At 49.2% G+C, this 22,110-nt stretch overlaps 1 protein-coding gene across 1 annotated transcript; it reads left to right on the top strand.

Annotated features, from left to right (window-relative positions):
- The first annotated feature begins 1,336 nt into the window (after nucleotides 1-1,336).
- CALM3 (calmodulin 3) lies at nucleotides 1,337-11,703 on the top strand. The gene is made up of 6 exons (XM_081019506.1): nucleotides 1,337-1,486; nucleotides 7,294-7,324; nucleotides 7,827-7,970; nucleotides 8,826-8,932; nucleotides 9,165-9,300; nucleotides 10,072-11,703. The coding sequence occupies exons 1-6, from the start codon at nucleotides 1,484-1,486 to the stop codon at nucleotides 10,098-10,100; spliced, it is 450 nt and encodes a 149-aa protein (XP_080875632.1). The 5' UTR covers nucleotides 1,337-1,483; the 3' UTR covers nucleotides 10,101-11,703.
- The last annotated feature ends 10,407 nt before the right edge of the window (nucleotides 11,704-22,110 follow it).

Consider the following 22,110-nt stretch of genomic DNA (forward strand, 5'->3'; position numbering starts at 1 on the left):
CCTGACTGGAGAATCGCTGGCAGTCTGTGCAGGGAATACTGAGCTTAAGGTAAAGGGACCCCTGACCATTAGGTCCAGTCGTGGCCGACTCTGGGGTTGCGGCGCTCCTCTCGGTTTATTGGCCGAGGGAGCCGGCGTACAGCTTCTGGGTCATGTGGCCAGCATGACTAAGCCTCTTCTGGCGAACCAGAGCAGAGCACGGAAATGCCGTTTACCTTCCCGCCGGAGTGGTACCTATTTATCTACTTGCACTTTGACGTGCTTTCGAACTGCTAGGTTGGCAGGAGCAGGGACCGAGCAACGGGAGCTCACCCCGTCGAAAGGATTCGAACTGCCGACCTTCTGATCGGCAAGCCCTAGGTTCTGTGGTTTAACCCACAGCGCCACCCGCGTCCCTAAAAATCCTGAGCTTAGTGGACCTTTATTTCTAATGTGGCCAGATCAACAGACAGGAGAGAAGCCAGGGAGAGCAGCTGCAGCTGCAGCTTCAACTTCTTCATTGACAGGCTGCAGTTCAACAGGTAAAGCGCCCGACCATCACTGCATTGCCCTGCGTGGGGAAAACTGCGGCTGTTAACACCCAGTCTCTTCCACGTAGCAAAAGGAAACGCACCAGGCTAGGGAAAAAATTGCAGGTAAAAAGTTTGGGAGCGGAAAGGGGCGGGGAAACATGGGATGGGGCGTGGCCAGGGACAGGGGTGTGGCCTATCGGATTGCGATGAGCGCGTGGCTGCATGAAGGAGGCGGGGCTATTGGCTGCCTGGGTTTTTGTGGCTCCGCCCCCTATGCACAGATTGATCTATTTGTGCTGGGAGTGGGGGGGGGGATAGTTGGCTTGTACCATTCGAAAGAGCACGAGCGGCTGCCTTCCTCCCTGAAACCCACGAAACAAGCAGCCCGCTGCCCCGCTGGCTACCCTGCCTTTCCGCCCATTCCTCCCGATTTGGTTCCTCCCTCCACCCCCCCTCTTTCCCGCTCCGACATGGCCCGCTCCGATTTTGACGCATTGCAGGTGAGAGGCGACCAATGGCCGCGGCAGTCTCATCCTGCGCCTCGCTCCCCAGCCAATGGGGGCGCGCGTCACAAGCGCGTCGTCACAATACTGTGTCCTTCCGCTGGAAGGCGGTTCGAGGGAGGGGCGGACGAGTGAAAAAGCGGCGACGGGCGGGAAAAAAAAAAGAGAGAGGGAAAATAGTCCCCCTCTTCTTCACCCCACCCCACCCCGCAAAGAGGCGGGGAAGTGGGCGGGGCTTGCGCGGCGGCCGAGAGCAGCTCCGACGCGCGGAATGCGGGGAGAAGGAAGGGGGCGGGGCGCTCCCCTGGCGGCCGTTGGCGGAGGGATCCCTCTCGCGCCGTGTGTGTGCGTGAGGCGGCCCGCAGCGGGTTCCGGCTAGTGCTGCTCCCACCTCCCTTCCCCACATCGCCGCCGCTGCTCCGCGAAGCCTCTCGACGCTCCAGCTGCTGTCGCCACCCGGACCCGGCCATGGTGAGGGGCGCGGGCGCCTGAGGGGTTAATTGAGGGAGGGGGGTGGGGGCCAGGGGGGAAGGGGTTAATGGAGCGGGGTCTGCAGGGGGGCTGTATGAGGGGGGAGGGGGCCGAGGGTCTCTGAGGAGGGGGCCAGGTAAGTGCCCCATTGGTTTTATTGTGTGTGGGGGGGGTGTTAATGGGGGGGGGCAGGGGAGAAATGGCGCCAGTGAAATGGTTGTGGGGGGTGCAGAGTCAAATGGGGGGTATTTGGGGTGCGTGAGACGGGGGGGGGGTTCACCGCACTGCAGGGCACATGGGGGGGTCAGCGCGTGCAAGTCCTGGGTTGCAGATGGGGGAGCACTGGTTGGGGGAGGGTTTTTTTTGGGGGGGTGAGTGAATGGAGCTGGGGAGGAAGCAGATGTGGGGAGGAGGGGGGCAGTTTGAGCGCAGGGTTTTTGGGGTGCCAGCTTGACTGCAGGGGAGGGTTTTTTGGGGGGGAGGCTTAGGACGCCCCTCCTACGGAGTGAAGGGGGTGCGATGAGCATTTGGGGGCTGGGATGAGTGGGGCAGCGAGAGAGGCGAGGCGTGGGGGGAGGCTGATCTCATTCCCCCCTCTCTCTCCTGAGCTTTCCTTCCGAAGAAGCACGAAGGGGCGAGGCGAAATGTGATAAGATGAGCAGTGTGTGTGTTTGGGGGGGGGGGTTGTTGATGCTGGTGTGTGTGCTGGGGGGGGGGGTCCAGGGGGTGAGGCTGTGCAGAGCTGATGGGGAGAGCTGAGAAGGGAAGAAAGCGCTGGCGTTGATTCTCAAGAAAGCTGGGAGGAAGTGCCCTGGATGCTGGGTTTTCCGGAATGGCTGGCTACCTGGCAGGTTAGGTTCTTGGGCAATTGGGGCAAGGAGCAGGTGGCAGGGTTAATGGGAGTGGATCAGAAACGCAGGGCTCGGCTCAGGTGTGGATGTGGTTTCAGGGAACTTGGCTTTTGGGGTGGGAGGTGATGTGGGGGTGGGAGCACCACAGGTGCTGAACAGAGGAGGTGATGGCAGCAGGGGCACTGGGCAGAAGGCCCACCTGGCTGGGGGATGCCATTGGGCAGGAGGGCGGGTGGGGCTGGAGAAGGGTGGTAGCCGAGTGTGCCAGCTGATCATCACAAGGCCTTTGGATCTGCCCTTCAGGAGTACTTTGGGTAGGGGTCTTGTTTCTGGAGATGTTCTCTTGGGTAACAGCGCTGTAAGGAGACATGATGGCTGCTGAATGATGTTGCTGAGAGTGGGACGCTCGAGGGCCATGGAGAAGGGCTGGAGGTGATTCGTTGAAGGGGATGTGTGGGAGATGGCATTTTGTAGCCCATTGTTCAGAAGCCGACAGACAATGAGCCTTTGTGGGAGGTGGCCATGTAGAGTATCTGGTGTGAGATGAGTGAATGGTGTAGAATTGGAGGAAGTGAACTGACAGGACCCTCAAAGGTCAGGCTGGTGTTTCTAGGAGTGGAAGATGTAATAGGCAGAAAAGATAGGGAGGGAAGCGTATTGAGAGAGCTTTATGCTTTGAAGAGAGAATGCATGGAGTTGGTGGTCTTTTGAATGGTCTCCTCATAAGCTGTGTTGGGGCTGGAAATGGTGCGGCTGGGTTGCTGATGAGAATTCACTTTCCATCATCTAGAAGAGCAGAGGGGGATGCAGGAGAACATGGGTGTGGATCCTGACAAATATGAGCTGTCTTCTTAATGAAGGTTTTATTGCATGCATGTCCTTCTGTTCCATGAGGCTCTTGGTGGTCTGCTTTCCAGGTTACTGTTTAGCTGCAGCATCTGATGTTCTCGTGCACTGGGCCTCAGAAACCACTTTGATTTGCCTCAACAAGGAAATTGACAAACTCCTGACTCAAACAAAAGCTTGGAAGTAGCCAATCCATTCTGTGTCTCACCTCTAACTGGCTCTGGGGGGAAGTGGGGAAGCCATCCAACACGATAATTTGAAATGTAGTGGGGTAGTTCTGGTCTAATTGCAGCGTGACAAACAATTTGGCAAGAGAGAATAGTGTGAAGACTACTTTGTAGTCTGGTGATGAGGAGAGGGAATCCTGGGGACCTTAGGGATGCTTGGAGAGGAGCCATAGTTCAGTAATAGAGCCACATGCCTTGCATACAGAAGGACCCATGTTTTAGTCCCTGGCATCTCCCAATAAGGCTGCAAGAGACTCCTGTCTGAAATTCTGGAGAGCCACTGCTAGTCAGTGTAGACAGTACAGTAGCCCAGATGTAAAGCACAAGGTTTGGTGTCTCAGTATTACAGGGTCACTTGTCTGTGGGTGGGAAGAGTGCTCGAAATGGAGAAAGAATGCCTTCAAAGAGCCACCCTCCTGTAATGAAGCCAGGGGTCCTTCTAGTTTTGATCTTCCTCTCCCTGCTGCAGCTTCCGGCGCGTGGATGACGCACTAATTCCTTCAGTCCCTTGCTGGAGCCTCCCTCAGCCCGTTGCAATATAGAAGAGTGGCTTCCTGTTTGAGTCTGCATTTCCCTCTGGCGGCTTGGCTTATCTACCAGAAGCTATTAGATTATTATTTTCATGCTGGCTGCTCTTGCCATGCTAACCTACTTTCCAGAGCATCTTTCCCTCAGGCCATCTAGATTGGCTACCCTGAAGGGCCACCATCTCTCTCTTTCTCTCTCTCTCTCCAGCAATTATTGAGATGTAGGCCATCTTAAGCAATGCTGAAAAGGCCAGTGAGATTTTTTTTTTGGGGGGGGAATAGCGTGATTTGATTGGGGAGGGGGATGAAGGCCAGGACTGTCCTTCCCTGATCTTACCACAGCCCTTGGTCTTCTGTCCTGTAGGGGTGCCATTATAAATGCCAAGCCACTTCTGAAGGCTGATTCTGAAGAGCAATGCAGTTCTTCTTGCTCTTTGCGTTTCCCTCTTGTCTAGCAGACCCTGTGTAGCTTATGCGATCTGACAAGTTTAGACAGGGATGTCAGAGTTCAAGCTTTTGCCCTGGAGAAATCTTTGGCCAAGATGAAAGTCAGGTGGCTGTTCTGACCCCCTCCTGCCCTGTTGCCCCTAACAGTTCTGTGCCTGAGCTCAAAATGAGGATTTTTTCCTCCCTTGGCTGAGATGTGGGTGGTCCCACCCACCCTTTCCTGCATTGATGTGACCCTTTGTGGTGCAGTGTATTAAAACCTTCCCCAGATCCCCACTCTCTGTCGCTGCATTGGAAGTGCTTTATCATCCTTGTTTCCTTTTCTGACAGTAGAGGGCTCCTAAGTCCACTGCAGTCTGTTTAACTGAGCCCCTGTTAATCCGGGGTAGCATTAGTTTCTCTGCAAAAATACCTCTAGCTCTAAAGCCTAAATGGGTCCGCCCCCCCCCCCCCAGAATGTGGGGCGTGGGGAGGACTTCATATGGCTGCATCTGGGCTTTCATTGGGGGCTTTCCTTCTTCTCCCCCTCCCCCAGCGGACTTCGCCCTTCTGCATGTTGCACCCTTGGCAGTCCTTGGTGATATCTGCATTTTGCAAGGAGCGACTCTCAGGCGGTATCAGGTTTGCCTTGTATCTTCTGCTCTGGCTCTCGGCTGTGCTGCAGTGTTGGACTGGCTGGGACTGCAGTGAAGGCTGGAGTCCAAGCAATCCTCGTGTTTTGCAGCTCTCGCTTCCAAAAGCACTGAAGTAGAATGTTAAAACTCCCTTTTTTTAAACAAGTGCACCGAAATGGGTGTGAGCTGCAGGCTGCTTCTTAGCCAACGCAGAAGCACGATGGAATGGTGCAGCCAACTTCAGCAAGGCCAGACAAGGGGAAATGCGGCAGAGATGCTCTTGCCCAGGATGTCAGAAGTCCCATGATGTGGTCATACAAAGGTGGAAATGTGCCTCACTTCCCCTTGGAATCCATTTTACTCAGTACCTATACACTGCTGATGAACACCCTCACTTTTCCTTGGGCCAAGATATTTGCATTTCTATTCCCACCATTCTTCTGAGATATTAATCATTCTCACCACAATGCTGTGACATAAGGTAGGCTCAGTTATTAACTTGCCTACGGTCACCCATTAAGTGCCCTGGCTGATTAAGGATTTGAACCAGTGTCTTCCTGATTCAGTTCTAAACCTTTGCCCTTGTCATCCTAGAGCCCTACATTTCTGTAATAACATTCAGCCAGAAAACTGCCTTCTGAATGTTGTCTTATTTTAAGGAAGAAGGATACTGGTTGGGTTCAGCCACTGAATGCTCAGGTCGAGTCGTGGATCCCAACAGAAATCAGTCTGCAGTGTTGCACTGTCTGTCCTTTTTTTATCCTGCCTTTCCTCCATTCTGGGGCAGCTTAGCATAAACCCAAAGGCAAAGCATTAATACGGTGCAAATAAAACATCAATTAAATCACAAATCTGCAATATAAATACAATGAAACAGCAGAAATAGATTATCTGTGTCTAAAGACATGCCATTTTGGGTTTCATTTCTGAAAGCATTGTAAATGGGAAACGGGAAGAAATCATTGCTTTGAGATCCTTTTCCAGTTCTGTTACTTCTGGCTGTGTAAATGGCCACCACCATATCTTGTGGCAGTGAATTCTGTACTTGATGGTCAAACTAGCTAAGGACCCCACCCCTGTGGCTTTTTTTCAGTCCTTCCTGCATGAAGCAGCTGGCACTGTTGGTCTCTGTCTGCACCTTTTGCTGTGCATCTGCTTTCTGGTCATGATACACTGTGGCTTAGATTGCAGACCCTGACTTGTGAGAGGCCAACGGGTGGGTGGGTGGGTGCTGCCACCGCTCCTGAAACTGGCATGGCTTCAAGGGCCTTTTGGTGCATCCTGTAAACATAGGCATGATGCAGAAGGGGGCTGGGCGTGTCTAGCTCAGAGCAAAGCTTGGGGGAAGTGGGCTTGAGAGTGTTAGGCTTAACTTCTATGGTATTTCAGCAGATGCTGTAAGTTACTTGATGAAGAATCCAGCCACCTAAAAAAAATAAATCCTCCTGACTTGCTCTTAATTGTTTATTTGCTCCTTCCTGACAATTTTTGAAAGCCAGCAGAAAGAGGAAGGAGAATATTATTTCACCAGGGTCATCCCTTTAAAGAGGACACAATCCTCTGGGTCAGTGCTCAGCAAAGCAGGCATAGATTGGCTGTTGAGGGGTTTAATGAAGCGGGCTAACCGGTGAGGTTCAGGACCCACCTATCCTGCTCTGAAACATTTAGGTTTCTCCATGTGACTTAAAATCGTAGCACTGTAGAGTTGGAAGGGACCACGAGGGTCATTTAGGAGAACCCCCTGCAATGCAGGAATCTTTTGCCCTGCTTATTCCAATGATGCAGCTGTCGCCGTCCACCTGCAGTTCTTCTGCATTGTGCCATATTATGGGGGATGTGCATAGCTCCAGGTTTAAGACTTCTTGGTGAGAGCCAGGGTGAAGGAAGGCAGCAGTGACAACCGGAGGGAGGAAGCAATAGAATGATGGACAGGCTTAGAGGCCATGGCCCGCCCTGGTATGAGGAGTGGTGTGCTTGGAAGCCCCTTCTCACCGTCTGTGGATTGGGCTGCTGCTACAATCTCAGCTCTGTAGCCCCGAATTGCAGAACTGAGGCTGGGGGTCAAGCCAAATGCAGCCACATATAGCAGGTTGGCAGCAGGAGACCCTTTGGATACTGCAGGTGGACTGCATCTAGCTTGGTAGGTCACAAGGTGTGCGAACCTGAGCTGGGGGCTTACAGGTAATGTGGAAAATGGCATGGGCTCTGCTGCTTCCCCACCAGGGAGGCTGATAAGAGATGTAGAGAGGTTTGACTCTTCATTTTATATGTGTTTTTCTCTCTCACTTCTTTCAGGCTGACCAACTTACCGAAGAGCAGATTGCAGGTGAGTCCTCAGCATACAGTGGCAGTAAATATTAACTCGGCTGGCACTGAATTGATCTGCACGTTGAGGGAAGACGAGCAGTACATCCCCTTGTCTACTGGCTTTGAAGCTGGGTTAACTACTGCTCAAATTGAGCCAGAATGCACATGGTGAGGGGCAGCTTGTGAGCTTCTTTGCAGAGAAGGAGGATTTCCCCCCCCCCCAGTAGTCCTTAAAGTGCAGAATCCTTACTACAGTTCTTTAGGAGAGATAATTTCCCCATCTGCAGGGTTTGGGTGGTAATGTGAGGGCAAGGCCACAAAAGATCAAAACAAATCCCTGGGAAAATGTGAACAGGCTTGTTCTGCCACCAGCATTTTAGGCACTGGGGATTTCAAATACATCACCAGACTCACTTGGTTCCCCTCTCTTTGGAATGGGGCTGGCTAGACTTCCAGGATAATCACTGGTTGCAAGTACATGATCTCTATGTAGCTTACATCAACCCTGCTTCCCCCTGCAGAATTCAAGGAGGCCTTCTCCCTCTTCGACAAGGACGGGGATGGCACCATCACCACCAAGGAGCTTGGCACTGTGATGAGGTCTCTGGGTCAGAACCCCACCGAGGCAGAACTGCAAGACATGATCAATGAAGTTGATGCTGATGGTAAGTGGCCCCAGCACTAAGGGGGCCTGGGCAGAGTAAGTGATCCAAAACCCATGGCTTCTGCCAGTACTTTATGCAGAAATTCAGCGGGGGTTGCTTAGATTGGGGAGCAAGCTTTATTCTTGATGGACAAGAGGAACAGTTTACCTTTCCCACCGAGCTTCTCTGACTCCTGTGCTTAGACATCCACCCATCCCTGCTGTTTCCCTGCCTTTTGTGACTGAGAGGTAGAAGCAAGAGGGATATTGATTTATTTGATCTTGCCAGACTAACATAGACTGGCCTATGTATTAAGTTGCCAATGAATGCAGTGGTGGGGACTGGTTCTGACGGGGTACTAGCTGACAGTGGAGTGGGGGATGGGTCAAGGCTTGTGAAGGACCCAGAAAGCCAATAGTTTCTGTAGTAGTAATAGCAATAATTGGAAGTAGCACCCTATTTCCTTCCAGGGATAACAGAAGGGCGCAACATTAATGTATCGAAAATACCACTCACTTTCTTCAGTGTATATACTGCCTTCCAAGTTGCACTGTCCAAGATGCTTAAAATAAAAACAAAAAACCAACAGTTGGGTAACGCCTGCAGTATCTTGAGATATTCTTCGTGATTGCTTCACAGGCATACCATTTAGCAGGCACTAGTTTCAGTGCTGGGGTGTGGAACTCCTTTTGTGCCATAATGTGTCCAACTCCAACACATTCCACCAGCTAGTTCGGTTCCCTTCAAGCGGGGCTTCAGTATTCCCAGGCTGGCCTTGTCCTAGGGTGGCTATTTGAGATTGGTCTCGGCATCCCAGTCTGCAGCTGTTTTGGTTTCTGCTGGCTTCATCTTACTGGTGCTCATTTCTGTTTTCAGGGAACGGCACAATTGACTTCCCAGAGTTCTTGACCATGATGGCAAGGAAGATGAAGGACACAGACAGCGAGGAGGAGATCCGAGAGGCTTTCAGAGTGTTTGATAAGGTGAGGAAGTAGAGAAGGACCACCTGCCTTCTGGAGGGGAGGGAGGAGAGTGGACAGAACACTGCCATGCATCCCTATATACTCTCAGGGAGAATGGCAAGGAAACAGCAGTGCCCCCTTCCCTTAATCTGGAACATACAGAATGGAGAAGGAAACGCCATCTGCCAGGATAAAAGTGGAAGGTGCTGCCTTGCTGTGTTGCTCCCTGCTAAACTGATTCCTTTGCTTCCAGGATGGGAATGGCTACATTAGCGCAGCAGAGTTACGCCACGTGATGACAAACCTAGGGGAGAAGCTCACTGACGAGGAGGTGGACGAAATGATAAGGGAGGCAGATATTGATGGGGACGGGCAGGTCAACTATGAAGGTGAGTCGGGGATGGGATCAGCATCTTGCCTGCTGCCGTTTTGGCAGCCAGAACGTTGCATGAAAGAATTGAGGTTCTGCTTCGGCAGAGGGTCTCTAAAGAACTGTATGGGACCTCTTCTGGTTTTTGAGGGCAGTAATTGTGTCACTGACTTCAGCCACCTGGGTGGTGTGGAAGCACTGTAACCATTTTTATATATCCTGTTGAGGGGGAGATGCCTTGGATTATGTATCACACTTTAGTTTTGAGCTGTGTGGAAATAACCCCAAATTTAATACTCCCGAGTCCGCCAGTGAGGTCCACATATATGCAAAACGTATTCAAAGGCTTTGAAGTTTGCTTTTTTTACAGGCCTTGGCTGGATAGAACCAGGGCTTTCTTACCCCTTCCCCTCAAATTTTGATGGTACTATTCTGGGGATTTTTCATCGGTTCTTGAAGCCTACTGTAGTCTTCACACATTGTTCAGTATAGCAGGGTACACATTAAGGTCGTGTTCAGTGACGGGGGTACCGTTGACTTCCCCTCTGGTACTTTTCTCTGGATGAAGGCAGTATGAGAGTGGAGCAGACACAGTTACCACAGCTCTGTTTGCTTTTATCTTTTGAAAACTACTTTGAGTGTAAAAGTCAAATCGTGTCAAGCCGAAGTAACTGTGTGACCGCTGACTGGGCTGATGTCTAGTTTAGGGAGCTGATCTCAAGTCTTCCAGCTTAAAAGGGTGTGGGCTCCGCCGTACTGACTTTGCTTCCTTACACTGTGTCTCTTGCAGAGTTTGTGCAGATGATGACTGCAAAGTGAAGCCCGCAGAGTGGGTGGCTGGCAATGCCCATTCTCCTTCGATACTTTTCTCCAACACACTCTCTCTACTTAAGTAACCTGGTTCTCTAAGCAAAACAATCGGCTGTGGAATAAATCTGACCAAGCAATTAAAAAGAAAAAAAAGAAACTCCCCAAGCTGCATGATTGCACTCATCTCTCCCTCCTTCTTCTTGCTCTCCCTCCTTCCCCTTCCCCCTCCCCGCCTTTCCTTCCTTCCACCTCTTCTGGTGCATCCCCCCAAAAAAACCTCCCCGAGAACCTCCAACCTTGTGGATGTCTTTTGTTTCCATCGGGTCTTCTGTTCTGCAGCCAGAGCTGGCCTGTCTCCCAGGGCGCAGATATCTTTCTCTTTCTTTCAAGAATCCACACGACGGGGGTGGAGAGAGCGCAAAAACCTTCTTAATCGTGTTGCATGTGTCTGGCACTGTGGTCGTGCGCATTGACATGGCGGTTGCCACCGAAGGTCTTGCCCCAGGGAACACCGAGGAGGGGTACAAGGAGGAAACGGGGTTGTTGTTTTCCCCCCCTTCGTTTTCGTGGGAGGGGGGGCGCTATCCCACCGCCGGGGTGCCTGTGGCTGAAGGCAGGTTCCAGAGAGCTCCGTCAGCATGATGTGGGGAGAAGAGGCTGTTAAAAAGAGGGGGAGGGGGGAGCGTCCGACAACTGTCCGATTGGCTCTTTAAAGAAAAAAGAAAAAAAAAACACACGCAAAACCGAACCAACCGCCCATAATTTTAACTTCTGTCTTTGTTCTTAACCTTCTTGTATAAATTGTAAATGTCCTTACAGTTTCCTAAGCATTGTGTCCAGACATTGGAGCTGCTATGTAAATACCTGACGCTACAGGCCCCTTTTGCGGGGGGGGGGGGTCGCCCCGCGTATGGCGACGGCGAATGCTTTTGATTGGCAGCTTGAGGGGTTTGGGAGGGGGGGAGGCGTCGGAACGGAACCGCAATAAAACAGTGAAGCCGCTGCTGAGTGAATGCCAACTGCGCCAGAACGCCCTCTTCTCCCTCCCTCTTCCTCCCCCCCCCCGCCTTCCTCATGCGACGCTTCATTTTTTTCGTAGTGGCTCTCTCGGTTTTAACGCTTGTGCCGCACCTTTCGCTTCGGTGTCTGTGCTCTTTCAATGTTGCTTCCTTAACTCCGCCCGTCCCCACCCGCCCCCCTTTTCTCGCGGCAAAACAGCATGTGCCGCAAACTTGCTTCTCTTTACTTTTTTTCACTTTTATTTTTTAATCCAAAAAAAAAATTTAAATAAATAAAGAAGAAGAGAAAAAAAAAAGAGTTTTGGAGGGGGAATCGAAACAGAGCTGCAGAATTTCCCTGAAACCGGGTGAAAGAAGAGTGCTTTGCGCAGTCCGTGGCGGATTTGACCACGCCCCCTCTTATTATTATTTCCTGTCTTCTGCACTCCTGTGTTGAGCAGAGGTGAAGGGATCTCACCTGAGAACTTAGGCAGGGGGCGTGGGGAAGGTTGGAGCAAGAATGTCTTTGAAAGCAGGTGGTGTTGTGTTCAGTTCAAGCTGTGAAAATAAAATTATATCAATGTTTTCCAATAAAATGCAGTGACTACCTGAAATGGCTGTTTGCTTTGATATTCCTGTCCCTTTAACTGGACCGCCTCGTTCGGTTGTTTTGTTTCACAGTTGCTGGAACAGCTTAAGATGCGAGTGTCTCTTTTCCCCATGGGCGAATGCAGCAAATTCCCCTTGGGGAAACTTTTTGAAAACAAATTAAATTGGTAAAAGCTTTCCTCTGAAGGTTGTAATCGCTGAGCCACTTCCATGGGCTCCTGGTATAAGCCTGGAGCTACTTGTGTTGGAAAGCATCATTTGACTTAATTGCTTTGAGCAGAAGCAGCCGCGTTCTTTATGTTGCTTCCATTGATCCTGGGTGGGCAAAGGAAGGAAATGGAGGACAAGGGAGCCAAAAAACTGCGAAAGGAGGGTAAGGAGATGGCAAAGAAAGCTGAACGAATTCTTTGCCTCTCTCTTCACAACCAAAGATACAGGCAGATCCCAGTGCCTAAACCTAACCTTTGCAGGAGGCGAGTCTAAGGAAATGGAGCAGATAGTTGTGATGAGAAATGATGCTCTAAGCCTAGTAGGCAACACGAAAATTGACAAATAGAAATAGAAATACTTTATTGTCACTGTACCACTTGTTTACAGTAAGATTAATCACTGTGTCCAGATGGCATCCACCCAAGAGTTATAAAAGAACTCAAATGTGAAATTGCTGATCTTCTGTCTAAAGTATATAACTTGTCCCCTCCGTTCTTGAGGACTAGAAAGTAACCAATGTAACACTAGTTTTTTTAAAAAAGGATGCAGGGGGAATGCTGTTAGCATACTGTCTGCCCCAAGAAAACTGGTGGAAAGTGTTAAAGATAAAATAGCCAAGCATAGAGGAGAACAAGCCTCGCTGAAGCAGAGCTAGCATGGCTTCTGCAAGGGAAGATCTTGTCTCGCAATTCTATTGGAGTTCATTGACAGTGTCAACAAGTATATGGGTATAGATTGGTTAACACAGTGTACTTGGACATTGAAAAGCATTTTGACGAAGTACCTCATCAAAGACCCCTGAGTAAGCTTAGCGGTCAAAGAATAAGAGGAGAGGTCCTTTTATGGATCAGGAATTGGCTAAGTTGCAGGAAGTAGAGGAGGAACAAATAGACAATGGGGAGAAGTAGAAAGGATCAGTATTGGTACCTGTGCTATTTAACTTACTCATAAATGATCTAAAGAGGTGAGCAGTGAGGTGGCCAAGTTTGCAAATGATACTAAATGGTTCTGGATCATTAAAGCAAAAGAGATTGTAAAGAGCTCCAGGAGGACCTCCCAAAGCTGAATGGGCGATAAAATGGCAAGTGCAATCCAAGGTAAAGGTAAAAGAACCCCTGACCATTAGGTCCAGTCGTGACCAGCTCTGGGGTTGCGGCGCTCATCTCTCTTTATTGGCCGAGGGAGCCGGTGTACAGCTTCCGGGTCATGTGGCCAGCATGACTAAGCCGCTTCTGGCAAACCAGAGCAGCGCACGGAAACGCCATTTACCTTCCCGCCGGAGTGGTACCTATGTATCTACTTGCACTTTGATGTCCTTTCGAACTGCTAGGTTGGCAGGAGCAGGGACCGAACAAAGGGAGCTCACCTTCTGATCAGCAAGTCCTAGGCTCTGTGGTTTAACCCACAGCGCCACCTGCGTCCCACAATCCACGGTAAACAAGTGTAAAGTGATAAAATACCGGAGCAAAAAATATTAATTTCATATGCTCATGGGGTCTGAATTGGCAGTGACCACAAATAAAAGTTAGGGGTTGAAGTAGGTAGCTTGATAAAGGCATTGACCCAGTGCGTGGCAGCTGAGGCAATTTCCATGCTATGGGTCATTAAGAAAATGAATTGAAAATAAAATGGTTGATATAATGTCGTTACAAACATCCATGGTGCAACTGCATTTGGAATACTGTGTTTCTGGTCACCTCACCTCAAGCAGGATATTGAAGAGTTGGAAATGGTTCAGAAAATGGCAAGAGAAAGGTTGCAGCGTTCAGGACTTTTAGTTAAGACAAAAGGTGAGTTAGAGTGGACAGGATAGAAGTTTATGACATAATACATGGCATAGATAAAAGTATTTTCCATTCATAACACTGCAACTGGTTGATCTCCAATGAGACTGAACGTTGGAAAATTCAGAACAGATACAACAATTTCTAATCTCTATGCATAGTAGGAACTATGGAACTCATTCCCTCTGGAGGCAATGAGGGCCACCAACTTGGATGGCTTTAAGAGAGGATTCAACAATTTCATGGAGGAGAGGGCTATAACTTCTCTGGTAGCTTTGATGGCTTTGCTGTGCCTCCACAGCTGGATGTAATAATGCATCCAAATTACACTTGCTGGAAGCCACAAGAGGGGAGAGTTGCTCTCGTTCTCAGATCCTGCCTTTGAGGGTTTTCTACAGGCAACTTGTTGGCCACACTGAGAACAGGATGCTGGACTAGATGGCCATTGGCCTGATCCTGCGGGCATTTGTGTGTCCCTTTGTGTGTCTGCATACACTTAGCTGCGGATGAGCCAGTCCAAATTGCATTTCAGTGCAACATTGTCTGCAAGACCTAGCTAGAGCTGTGCTGGCTGCAGACAATGGGAGCTGGAAGTCTCTCTAACATCTGGAGCACACCAAGTTGGGGGCAGCTGCCCAAGAGAGTTGATCTGCGGCCTGCTCTCTTACATTCTACACTAGCTGCCAAAACCTTGCCCTGCTGGCCACCCAGTTCCTCTTGCATGCAATATTTATTTACAGTATTTATAGGCTGCCCTAGAACACAAGTCCTCTTGGTGGTTGTCAACAAGAAGAGAAATTAAAATCCGGGAACAGTCAGAGCAGCCAGAAACACAGGATAGAAACACTTAAATCTGCAGCTGTTAAAAGTATAGCGTGCACTTGGGGGGGGGTGTTCTAATGCTTGTGGTTTTTGCAAGTTGCAAGAGCGGAAGATGACACCCTCTGCTGTGGAACATGGCAAAGACCTCTCTTAAAGTTGAGGAGTTCTCAGAAATACGGGTATTTGGTTACAGCTGCTCGACTGACGCCAACTTTTTTGCTCATAGGGGGTCAGCCATGAGCTGTTTCGAGGCAGAATCCCAGCCGCCCTGGATCCATAATAATAATAATAATAATAATAATAATTTATTATTTATACCCCGCCCATCTGGCTGGGCTTCCCCAGCCACTCTAGGCAGCTTCCAGCAATATATTAAAATACTGTACTACATCAAACATTACAAGCTTCCCTAAACAGGGCAGCCTTCAGATGACTTCTAAAAGTCTGGTGGTAGTTCTCTTTGACATCTGGTGGTAGGGCGTTCCACAGGGCGGGCGCCACTACCGAGAAGGCCCTCTGCCTGGTTCCCTGTAACTTGGCTTCTTGCAGTGAGGGAACCGCCAAAAGGCCCTCGGTGCTGGACCTCAGTGTCCAGGTAGAACAATGGGGGTGGAGACGCTCCTTCAGATATACTGGACCGAGGCCGTTTAGGGCTTTAAAGGTCAGCACCAACACTGGGAGCCAGTGTAGGTCTTTCAAGACCGGTGTTATGTGGTCTCGGCGGCCGCTCCCAGTCACCAGTCAGGCTGCCACATTCTGGATTAGTTGTAGTTTCCAGGTCACCTTCAAAGGTAGCCCCACGAAGAGCGCATTGCAGTAGTCCAAGTGGGAGATAACCAGAGCATGCACCACTCTGGAGAGACAGTCTGCGGGCAGATAGGGTCTCAGCCTGCGTACCAGATGGAGCTGGTAAACAGCTACCCTGGACACATAATTTATCTGTGCCTCCATGGACATCTGTGAGTCCAAAATGACTCCTAGGCTGCGCACCTGGTCCTTCAAGGGCACAGTTACCCCATTCAGAACCAGGGAGTCCCCCACACTCACCCCGCCCACCCCCTGTCCCCCCAAAACAGTACTTCTCTCTTGTCAGGATTCAACCTCAATCTGTTAGCCACCATCCATCCTCCAACCACCTCCAGACACTCACACAGGACCTTCACCGCCTTCACTGGTTCTGATTTGAAAGAGAGGTGCATCCATTCATTGCACTTAAACCCCACTTATGTGCTGGTCCGGGAGGGGGGGGTTACCGTGCAGCGTGGTCCGTGTCCGGTCCAAGGCTGAAGCGGGGTCCAAGGCAGGGAGTCGGGTGAGGTCAGGAACTCTGGCAGAAAGCAGGACAGGGTGCCGGCAGGAATAGGTAACCAACGATGTTGCTCCCGCAACCTGGGACTGGGCGGGCTGACCTTTATCTCCTCTGAGGCATAGGGCAGCCCCGGTCCACAGGTGACTCGCCTCTCCTTGCCTGGAAGCGAGCTCTCCGCCTTTCTGCCCTGAGGGCAGCTCAGGAGAGGCTGGAGGGTTACTGGACCCAGAGGCAACCCCACCTTCCCCTGACAGGGCTGGGAGAGGAGCACCTGCAGGCAATGGGTCATCACCTCCGGAGCCAGAGCGGATTCAGCTGGTGTCTGCTCATGAGGATCTGGCACAGGTGAAGGCCCTTCAGGTTCAAGCCCCTGCCCTGGCTGAGCTGAATCTGATTCCCAGGCCATCACAACTTAGCTGGAGGTGTCCGAAAGCTGCTCTAACCACTTCACCATCCAGGTTCTCTTGGGATCAAGTTTAAGTGTTCCTATACTTTGCTTTTATTCACATACACACCCACCCTTGCTGGAGCCCTGTGTTCTGTTGCTAAGGTGGATTCGTCTCCCAACTGGAATGGGTGCTGAGACGCAATGGGAAGCCGTCTCTTGAGAGAAGTTAAGATGATGCCTCTGATCAGCACTTCCACTGTTTAAAGATGCAGCGGATTGACTTGCCTTGGAAGATGCTCTTTGGAAGGAGGTGGGGTCAGACCAGTGACTCTCAAAGCCTCCTTTGATGGTACCCTCTTGTGGGAGCCCCTGAGGTTCTTTCAGCACACTACTCAGTTGTATCCTTGGCAAGCCTAAGTCGGGGCGATGTCTTTGCTGCTCCTCCTTTTTAGTGGTTTGGTGTTTTCAGACATGGGGCCCTCTAGATCAGCGTTCCTCAAACTTCGGTTTCCAAATGTTGTTAGACTACAGTTCCCATCATCCCTGGCCATTGGCTAAGCTGGCTGGGGATGATGGGAGTTGTAGTCCAACCACAGCTGGGGACCCAAGGTTGAAGGACTTTACTCCGGATTCTGATCCCCATCAGCCCCAAGCAATATGGCCAATAGTCAGGGATGATGGGGTCTGTCTTGCACTCAAAACACCTGTTGTGAAAATGAGTATTACAGTATTTAGAGATGGTTTCATTATGCAAACAAACTGGTGTAGGATAGAGCACAAGCGAACATTGGTAAGAATAGGATATGATAAATATAAATTCAACAGCATACCAACAAAAAGAGAATGGTTGGGGAAACTTTGCGAGTACCTGGAACTAGCAAAACTGACGGATATAATAAGGAGAAAATCCAAAACCATGGTTATGAAGCAATGGGAGTTCTTAAACGATTATTTACAAAACCAGGGCTCGATTATAAAAATCTGGTTGCGTTTAGAATAATCTTGTGCGTAATATAAAAAATACAAAGTGAGACATTAAGGAAATCCAAAGGGAAAATATGAAGAACAGAGGATCTGACGAAGGGATTATTAAAAATGCATGAGGCAAACGGTGGAAGTCTTTTAAAAAACAACAACACTTTTTAAGGTAGATAAGGACAAGATGAAATTATACAATTGAATATAAATATAGATGGGAAACGGCTATGTATAGTGAATACTTATCTGCTTTTAAAAATTTTCACCTATGATCCTTTTCTTTTACTTCTTTATTTTTTCTTTGTTCTTTTTTTCTTTTTTCTGATATCTTATCTTTCATTTCACTCCTTTATTGTGAATAGCATTTTATAGAGGTATAAATAACTGTAAATATGAAAAGAGGCAAAGTATTCTCTAATTTTTTTCCTTGGTTATATGTATTTTCTTTTTCCTTTCTTTTGTTGTGAATATGTATGTTTTCTAATTTGTACTTAATAAAAATTATTATTAATTTTTTTATAAAAAAATCAGCAGCGTCTAATAAATGATAACCTGTGGCTCGGTTTCTAGCGCTGAATTGTTTGGATCTAAAAAAAGAAAAGAAAAAGAAAAAAAGTTTTGGGTTCATCTCTCTCCTGCCTAAAGGTGATGGTTGCCTCTTTCACTTTTTCCTCCTACAGGACCAAGCATTTGCCAGCTCTGATTGTCCTCCTGAGATTCTAAATAGGTTATAGAGGTTGATGGGGAAAGCTGACTTCTTTTTTCTTCTTCAAAATAGCTTTGGGCATCTCTGAAATCTCTGGCGTTTGCAGTTTGAAACAATGGGAGGGCAGATTTGGGAGCTCACTTGAAGAGAAGCGGAACTGACTGCTGGCTGTGAAGTTGACGGGAGACAAAGCGTATCCGAATCTGCAACGTCTCCTTGAGCACAGCAGAGGGAGCCAGCCGCCATGGGGAGATGGCTTCTTGAACAGGCTTTCGTACTTGGGAACTGTTGAAGCCCTGTCCTAGAATCATAGAATCATAGAGTTGGAAGAGACCACAAGGGCCATCGAGTCCAACCCCCTGCCAAGCAGGAAACACCATCAGAGCACTCCTGACATATGGCTGTCAAGCCTCTGCTTAAAGACCTCCAAAGAAGGAGACTCCACCACACTCCTTGGCAGCAAATTCCACTGTCAAACAGCTCTTACTGTCAGGAAGTTCTTCCTAATGTTTAGGTGGAATCTTCTTTCTTGTAGTTTGGATCCATTGCTCCGTGTCCGCTTCTCTGGAGCAGCAGAAAACAACCTTTCTCCCTCCTCTATGTGACATCCTTTTACATATTTGAACATGGCTATCATATCACCCCTTAACCTCCTCTTCTCCAGGCTAAACATGCCCAGCTCCCTTAGCCGTTCCTCCTAAGGCATCGTTTCCAGGCCTTTGACCATTTTGGTTGCCCTCCTCTGGACACGTTCCAGTTTGTCAGTGTCCTTCTTGAACTGTGGTGCCCAGAACTGGACACAGTACTCCAGGTGAGGTCTGACCAGAGCAGAATACAGTGGCACTATTACTTCCCTTGATCTAGATGCTATACTCCTATTGATGAGGCCCAGAATTGCATTGGCTTTTTTAGCTGCCGCGTCACACTGTTGGCTCATGTCAAGTTTGTGGTCAACCAAGACTCCTAGATCCTTTTCACATGTACTGCTCTCAAGCCAGGTGTCCCCCATCTTGTATTTGTGCCTCTCATTTTTTTTGCCCAAGTGCAATACTTTACATTTCTCCCTGTTAAAATTCATCTTGTTTGTTTTGGCCCAGTTCTCTAATCTGTCAAGGTCGTTTTGAAGTGTAATCCTGTCCTCTGGGGTGTTAGCCACCCCTCCCAGTTTGGTGTCATCTGCAAATTTGATCAGGATGCCCTTGAGTCCATCATCCAAGTCGTTGATAAAGATGTTGAATAAGACCGGGCCCAAGACAGAACCCTGTGGCACCCCACTAGTCCTCTTTCCAGCTAGGTCTCGCCTGCCTAATCTTATTTGTTAGGTACCTGCTAGTTGCAGACTATGTTCATTACATGGCTGCAGCTGCAGCTTCCATGCTTTCACATGCAGTCCTTTGCTTCTCCTGCCTTCTTAAGAGTAGGAAAAAGCCTTCAATGCAGATGGTGACAGCAGTCACGAAATTAAAAGACGCCTGCTTCTTGGGAGAAAGGCAATGGCAAACCTAGACAGCATCTTAAAAAGCAGAGACATCACCTTGCTGACAAAGGTGCGTATAGTTCAAGCCTTGCTTTTCCCAGTAGTGATGTATGGAAGTGAGAGCTGGACCATAAAGAAGGCTGATCGCCGAAAAATGGATGCTTTTGAATTATGGTGCTGGAGGAGACTCTTGAGAGTCCCATGGACTGCAAGAAGATCAAACCTCTCCATTCTTAAGGAAATCAGCCCTGAGTGCTCATTGGAAGGACAGATCCTGAAGCTGAGCTCCAATACGTTGGCCACCTCATGAGAAGAGAAGACTCCCTGGAAAAGACCCTGATGTTGGGAAAGATGGAGGGCACAAGGAGAAGGGGACAACAGAGGGCAAGATGGTGGGACAGTGTTCTTGAAGCTACAAACATGTGTCTGACCAAACTGCGAGAGGCAGTGGAAGACAGGAGTGCCTGGCGTGCTCTGGTCCATGGGGTCACAAAGAGTCAGATATGACTAAATGACTAAACAACAACAACAACAACAACAACAAAGCCTTCAGGCCAGCCAGGATCTCATTCATAGCTTCTGGACTCTGCCCATTTTACACACATTTTTTCAAAAAATCTGCTATGGCAACTCAATATCTTGCATGTAAGGGGGAACTTCAAAAATTAAGTGTGACTACACTGAGGTTGCTAACCTCTGTGCCTCAAGAGCTTGGACCCTAACTTCCAAATAGCACCAGCCACTGTAGGCAATGGGACACGGGTGGCGCTGTGGGTTAAACCACAGAGCCTAGGACTTGCTGATCAGAAGGTTGGCGGTTCGAATCCCCGCAACAGGGTGAGCTCCCGTTGCTCGGTCCCCGCTCCTGCCCACCTAGCAGTTTGAAAGCACGTCAAGTGCATGTAGATAAATAGGTACCACTCCGGTGGGAAGGTAAATGGCGTTTCCGTGCGCTGCTCTGGTTTACCAGAAGTGGCTTAGTCATGCTGGCCACATGACCTGGAAGCTGTACGCTGGCTCCCTCGGCCAATAAAGCGAGATGAGCGCTGCAACCCCAGAGTCAGCCATGACTGGACCTAATGATCAGGGGTCCCGTTACCTTTAAGATGGCTTTAGAAGAAGATCAGATAAATTCATGGAGAAGAATTTGTGGCTACATACCATGGATCATGAATCATAGAGTTGAAATGGACCCCTGTGGTCATTTAGTACAACATCCCTGCAATGCAGGAATCTCAACTAAAGCATCCCTGACAGATGGCCATCCGTTCCACTTTCAAAAAGCTCCTGCTGTCAGGAAGTTCTTCCTGATGTTTGGTCGGAATCTCCTTTCTTGTAACTTGAGGCCATGGGTTCGAGTCCTACCCTCCAGAGCAAGAGAAAAGCTTGCTCCCTCATCCATGTGCCAGCCCTCCTCTCTCTCTCTCTCTCTCTCTCTCTCCATTTAAAAAATATATTAGCAATTTCAACATAACAAATTATCAAACCATATAATCACATACATTATTTCCCCCTTCCACCCCCCCACCAGAGACTTCAATAGCAAAGGATGATGGGAATTGTAGTCCCACAACCCCGGATGGCTACAGGTCAGCCAGCCCAGATTGTGGCTGATGTTTGCTTTATTAACCACCTTCTAAACCACCATCTCAAGGTGAATCTCTGCAGAGAATGGATTGTGCCTCTGGGGGTGAAGTCAAACTACTGGAGAATCACAGCAATCGCTAGCTGCAGAGACGGGTACCTGCATTGATTTTGCTGCATTAGCATCACCAAAGTGACCTCCCCGGGGCGCAAGCCTGAGCACTGTGTATGGGGGTCTTGGGCTGCCCAGATAACAAGACCTGCCCCTGTCTTGGCCTCACTGTTGCGGCCAAAGGAAAGAGCAAGACATTTGGCACCAGCTGGGCTGCAGGAGTTGGCAGAAGGAAGCATTCAAGGTGCCACCCAACTGCCTTAGGGACTCCATTCCAGACTTGTGTTGGGTTTACTGCTGAACCTTTTCTTCTAGCAAAGATAGCCCGCAAGGCAGCTGGTACAGTTTTTCCTCGAGGTTAACTCCTGAAGCCTTTCTCATGAATGAGTATACAGTGGTACCTCGGGTTAAGAACTTAATTCTTTCTGGAGGTCTGTTCTTAACCTGAAACTGTTCTTAACCTGAAGCACCACTTTAGCTAATGGGGCCTCCTGCTGCTGCCGCACCACCAGAGCGTGATTTCTGTTCTCATCCTGAAGCAAAGTTCTTAACCTGAGGTACTATTTCTGGGTTAGCGGAGTCTGTAATCTGAAGTGTATGTAACCCGAGGTACCACTGTAGTTGCAGGGCGGCAGAACACACAAAATATGGTTTTTTTCCCCCAAGCACAAAAACCATACATTTAGAACAAAACTGAAAATCTACCACTTGTGGTGGAGACCCATTTATCCATCTGAGAAAGCCTGAAATGTCTTCAACTTTTTCTGGAAAGTGCAGAAAGTGGGCCCCTGTCTTATTTTGACAGGGATGCTATTCCACAGAACAGGAGCAACCACATTACAAGCCCTGCTCTGAGTGACTGTGAAGCAGGCTTCTGAGACCTTTACAGGGGAGACCACAGCAATCTACTGGGTGTTAGAGTATTGAACTAAGACACATCCAGCCATGAGGTGCACTGGGTGACCTGGGGCCAGTCACTGCCTCTCAGCCTAGCCTTCCTCACAGGGTTGTTGTGGGGATTAAATGAGAGGGGGAGAACCAT

The sequence above is a fragment of the Podarcis pityusensis genome (genome assembly GCF_964106645.2).
Source record: "Podarcis pityusensis genome assembly, chromosome: 8".
NCBI lineage: Eukaryota > Metazoa > Chordata > Lepidosauria > Squamata > Lacertidae > Podarcis > Podarcis pityusensis.

Coding starts and splice junctions, on each gene's coding strand:
- CALM3 (XM_081019506.1), top strand. Junction 7,325..7,826: donor TACCGAAGAGCAGATTGCAG/GTGAGTCCTCAG, acceptor TTCCCCCTGCAG/AATTCAAGGAGGCCTTCTCC. Junction 8,933..9,164: donor CTTTCAGAGTGTTTGATAAG/GTGAGGAAGTAG, acceptor CTTTGCTTCCAG/GATGGGAATGGCTACATTAG.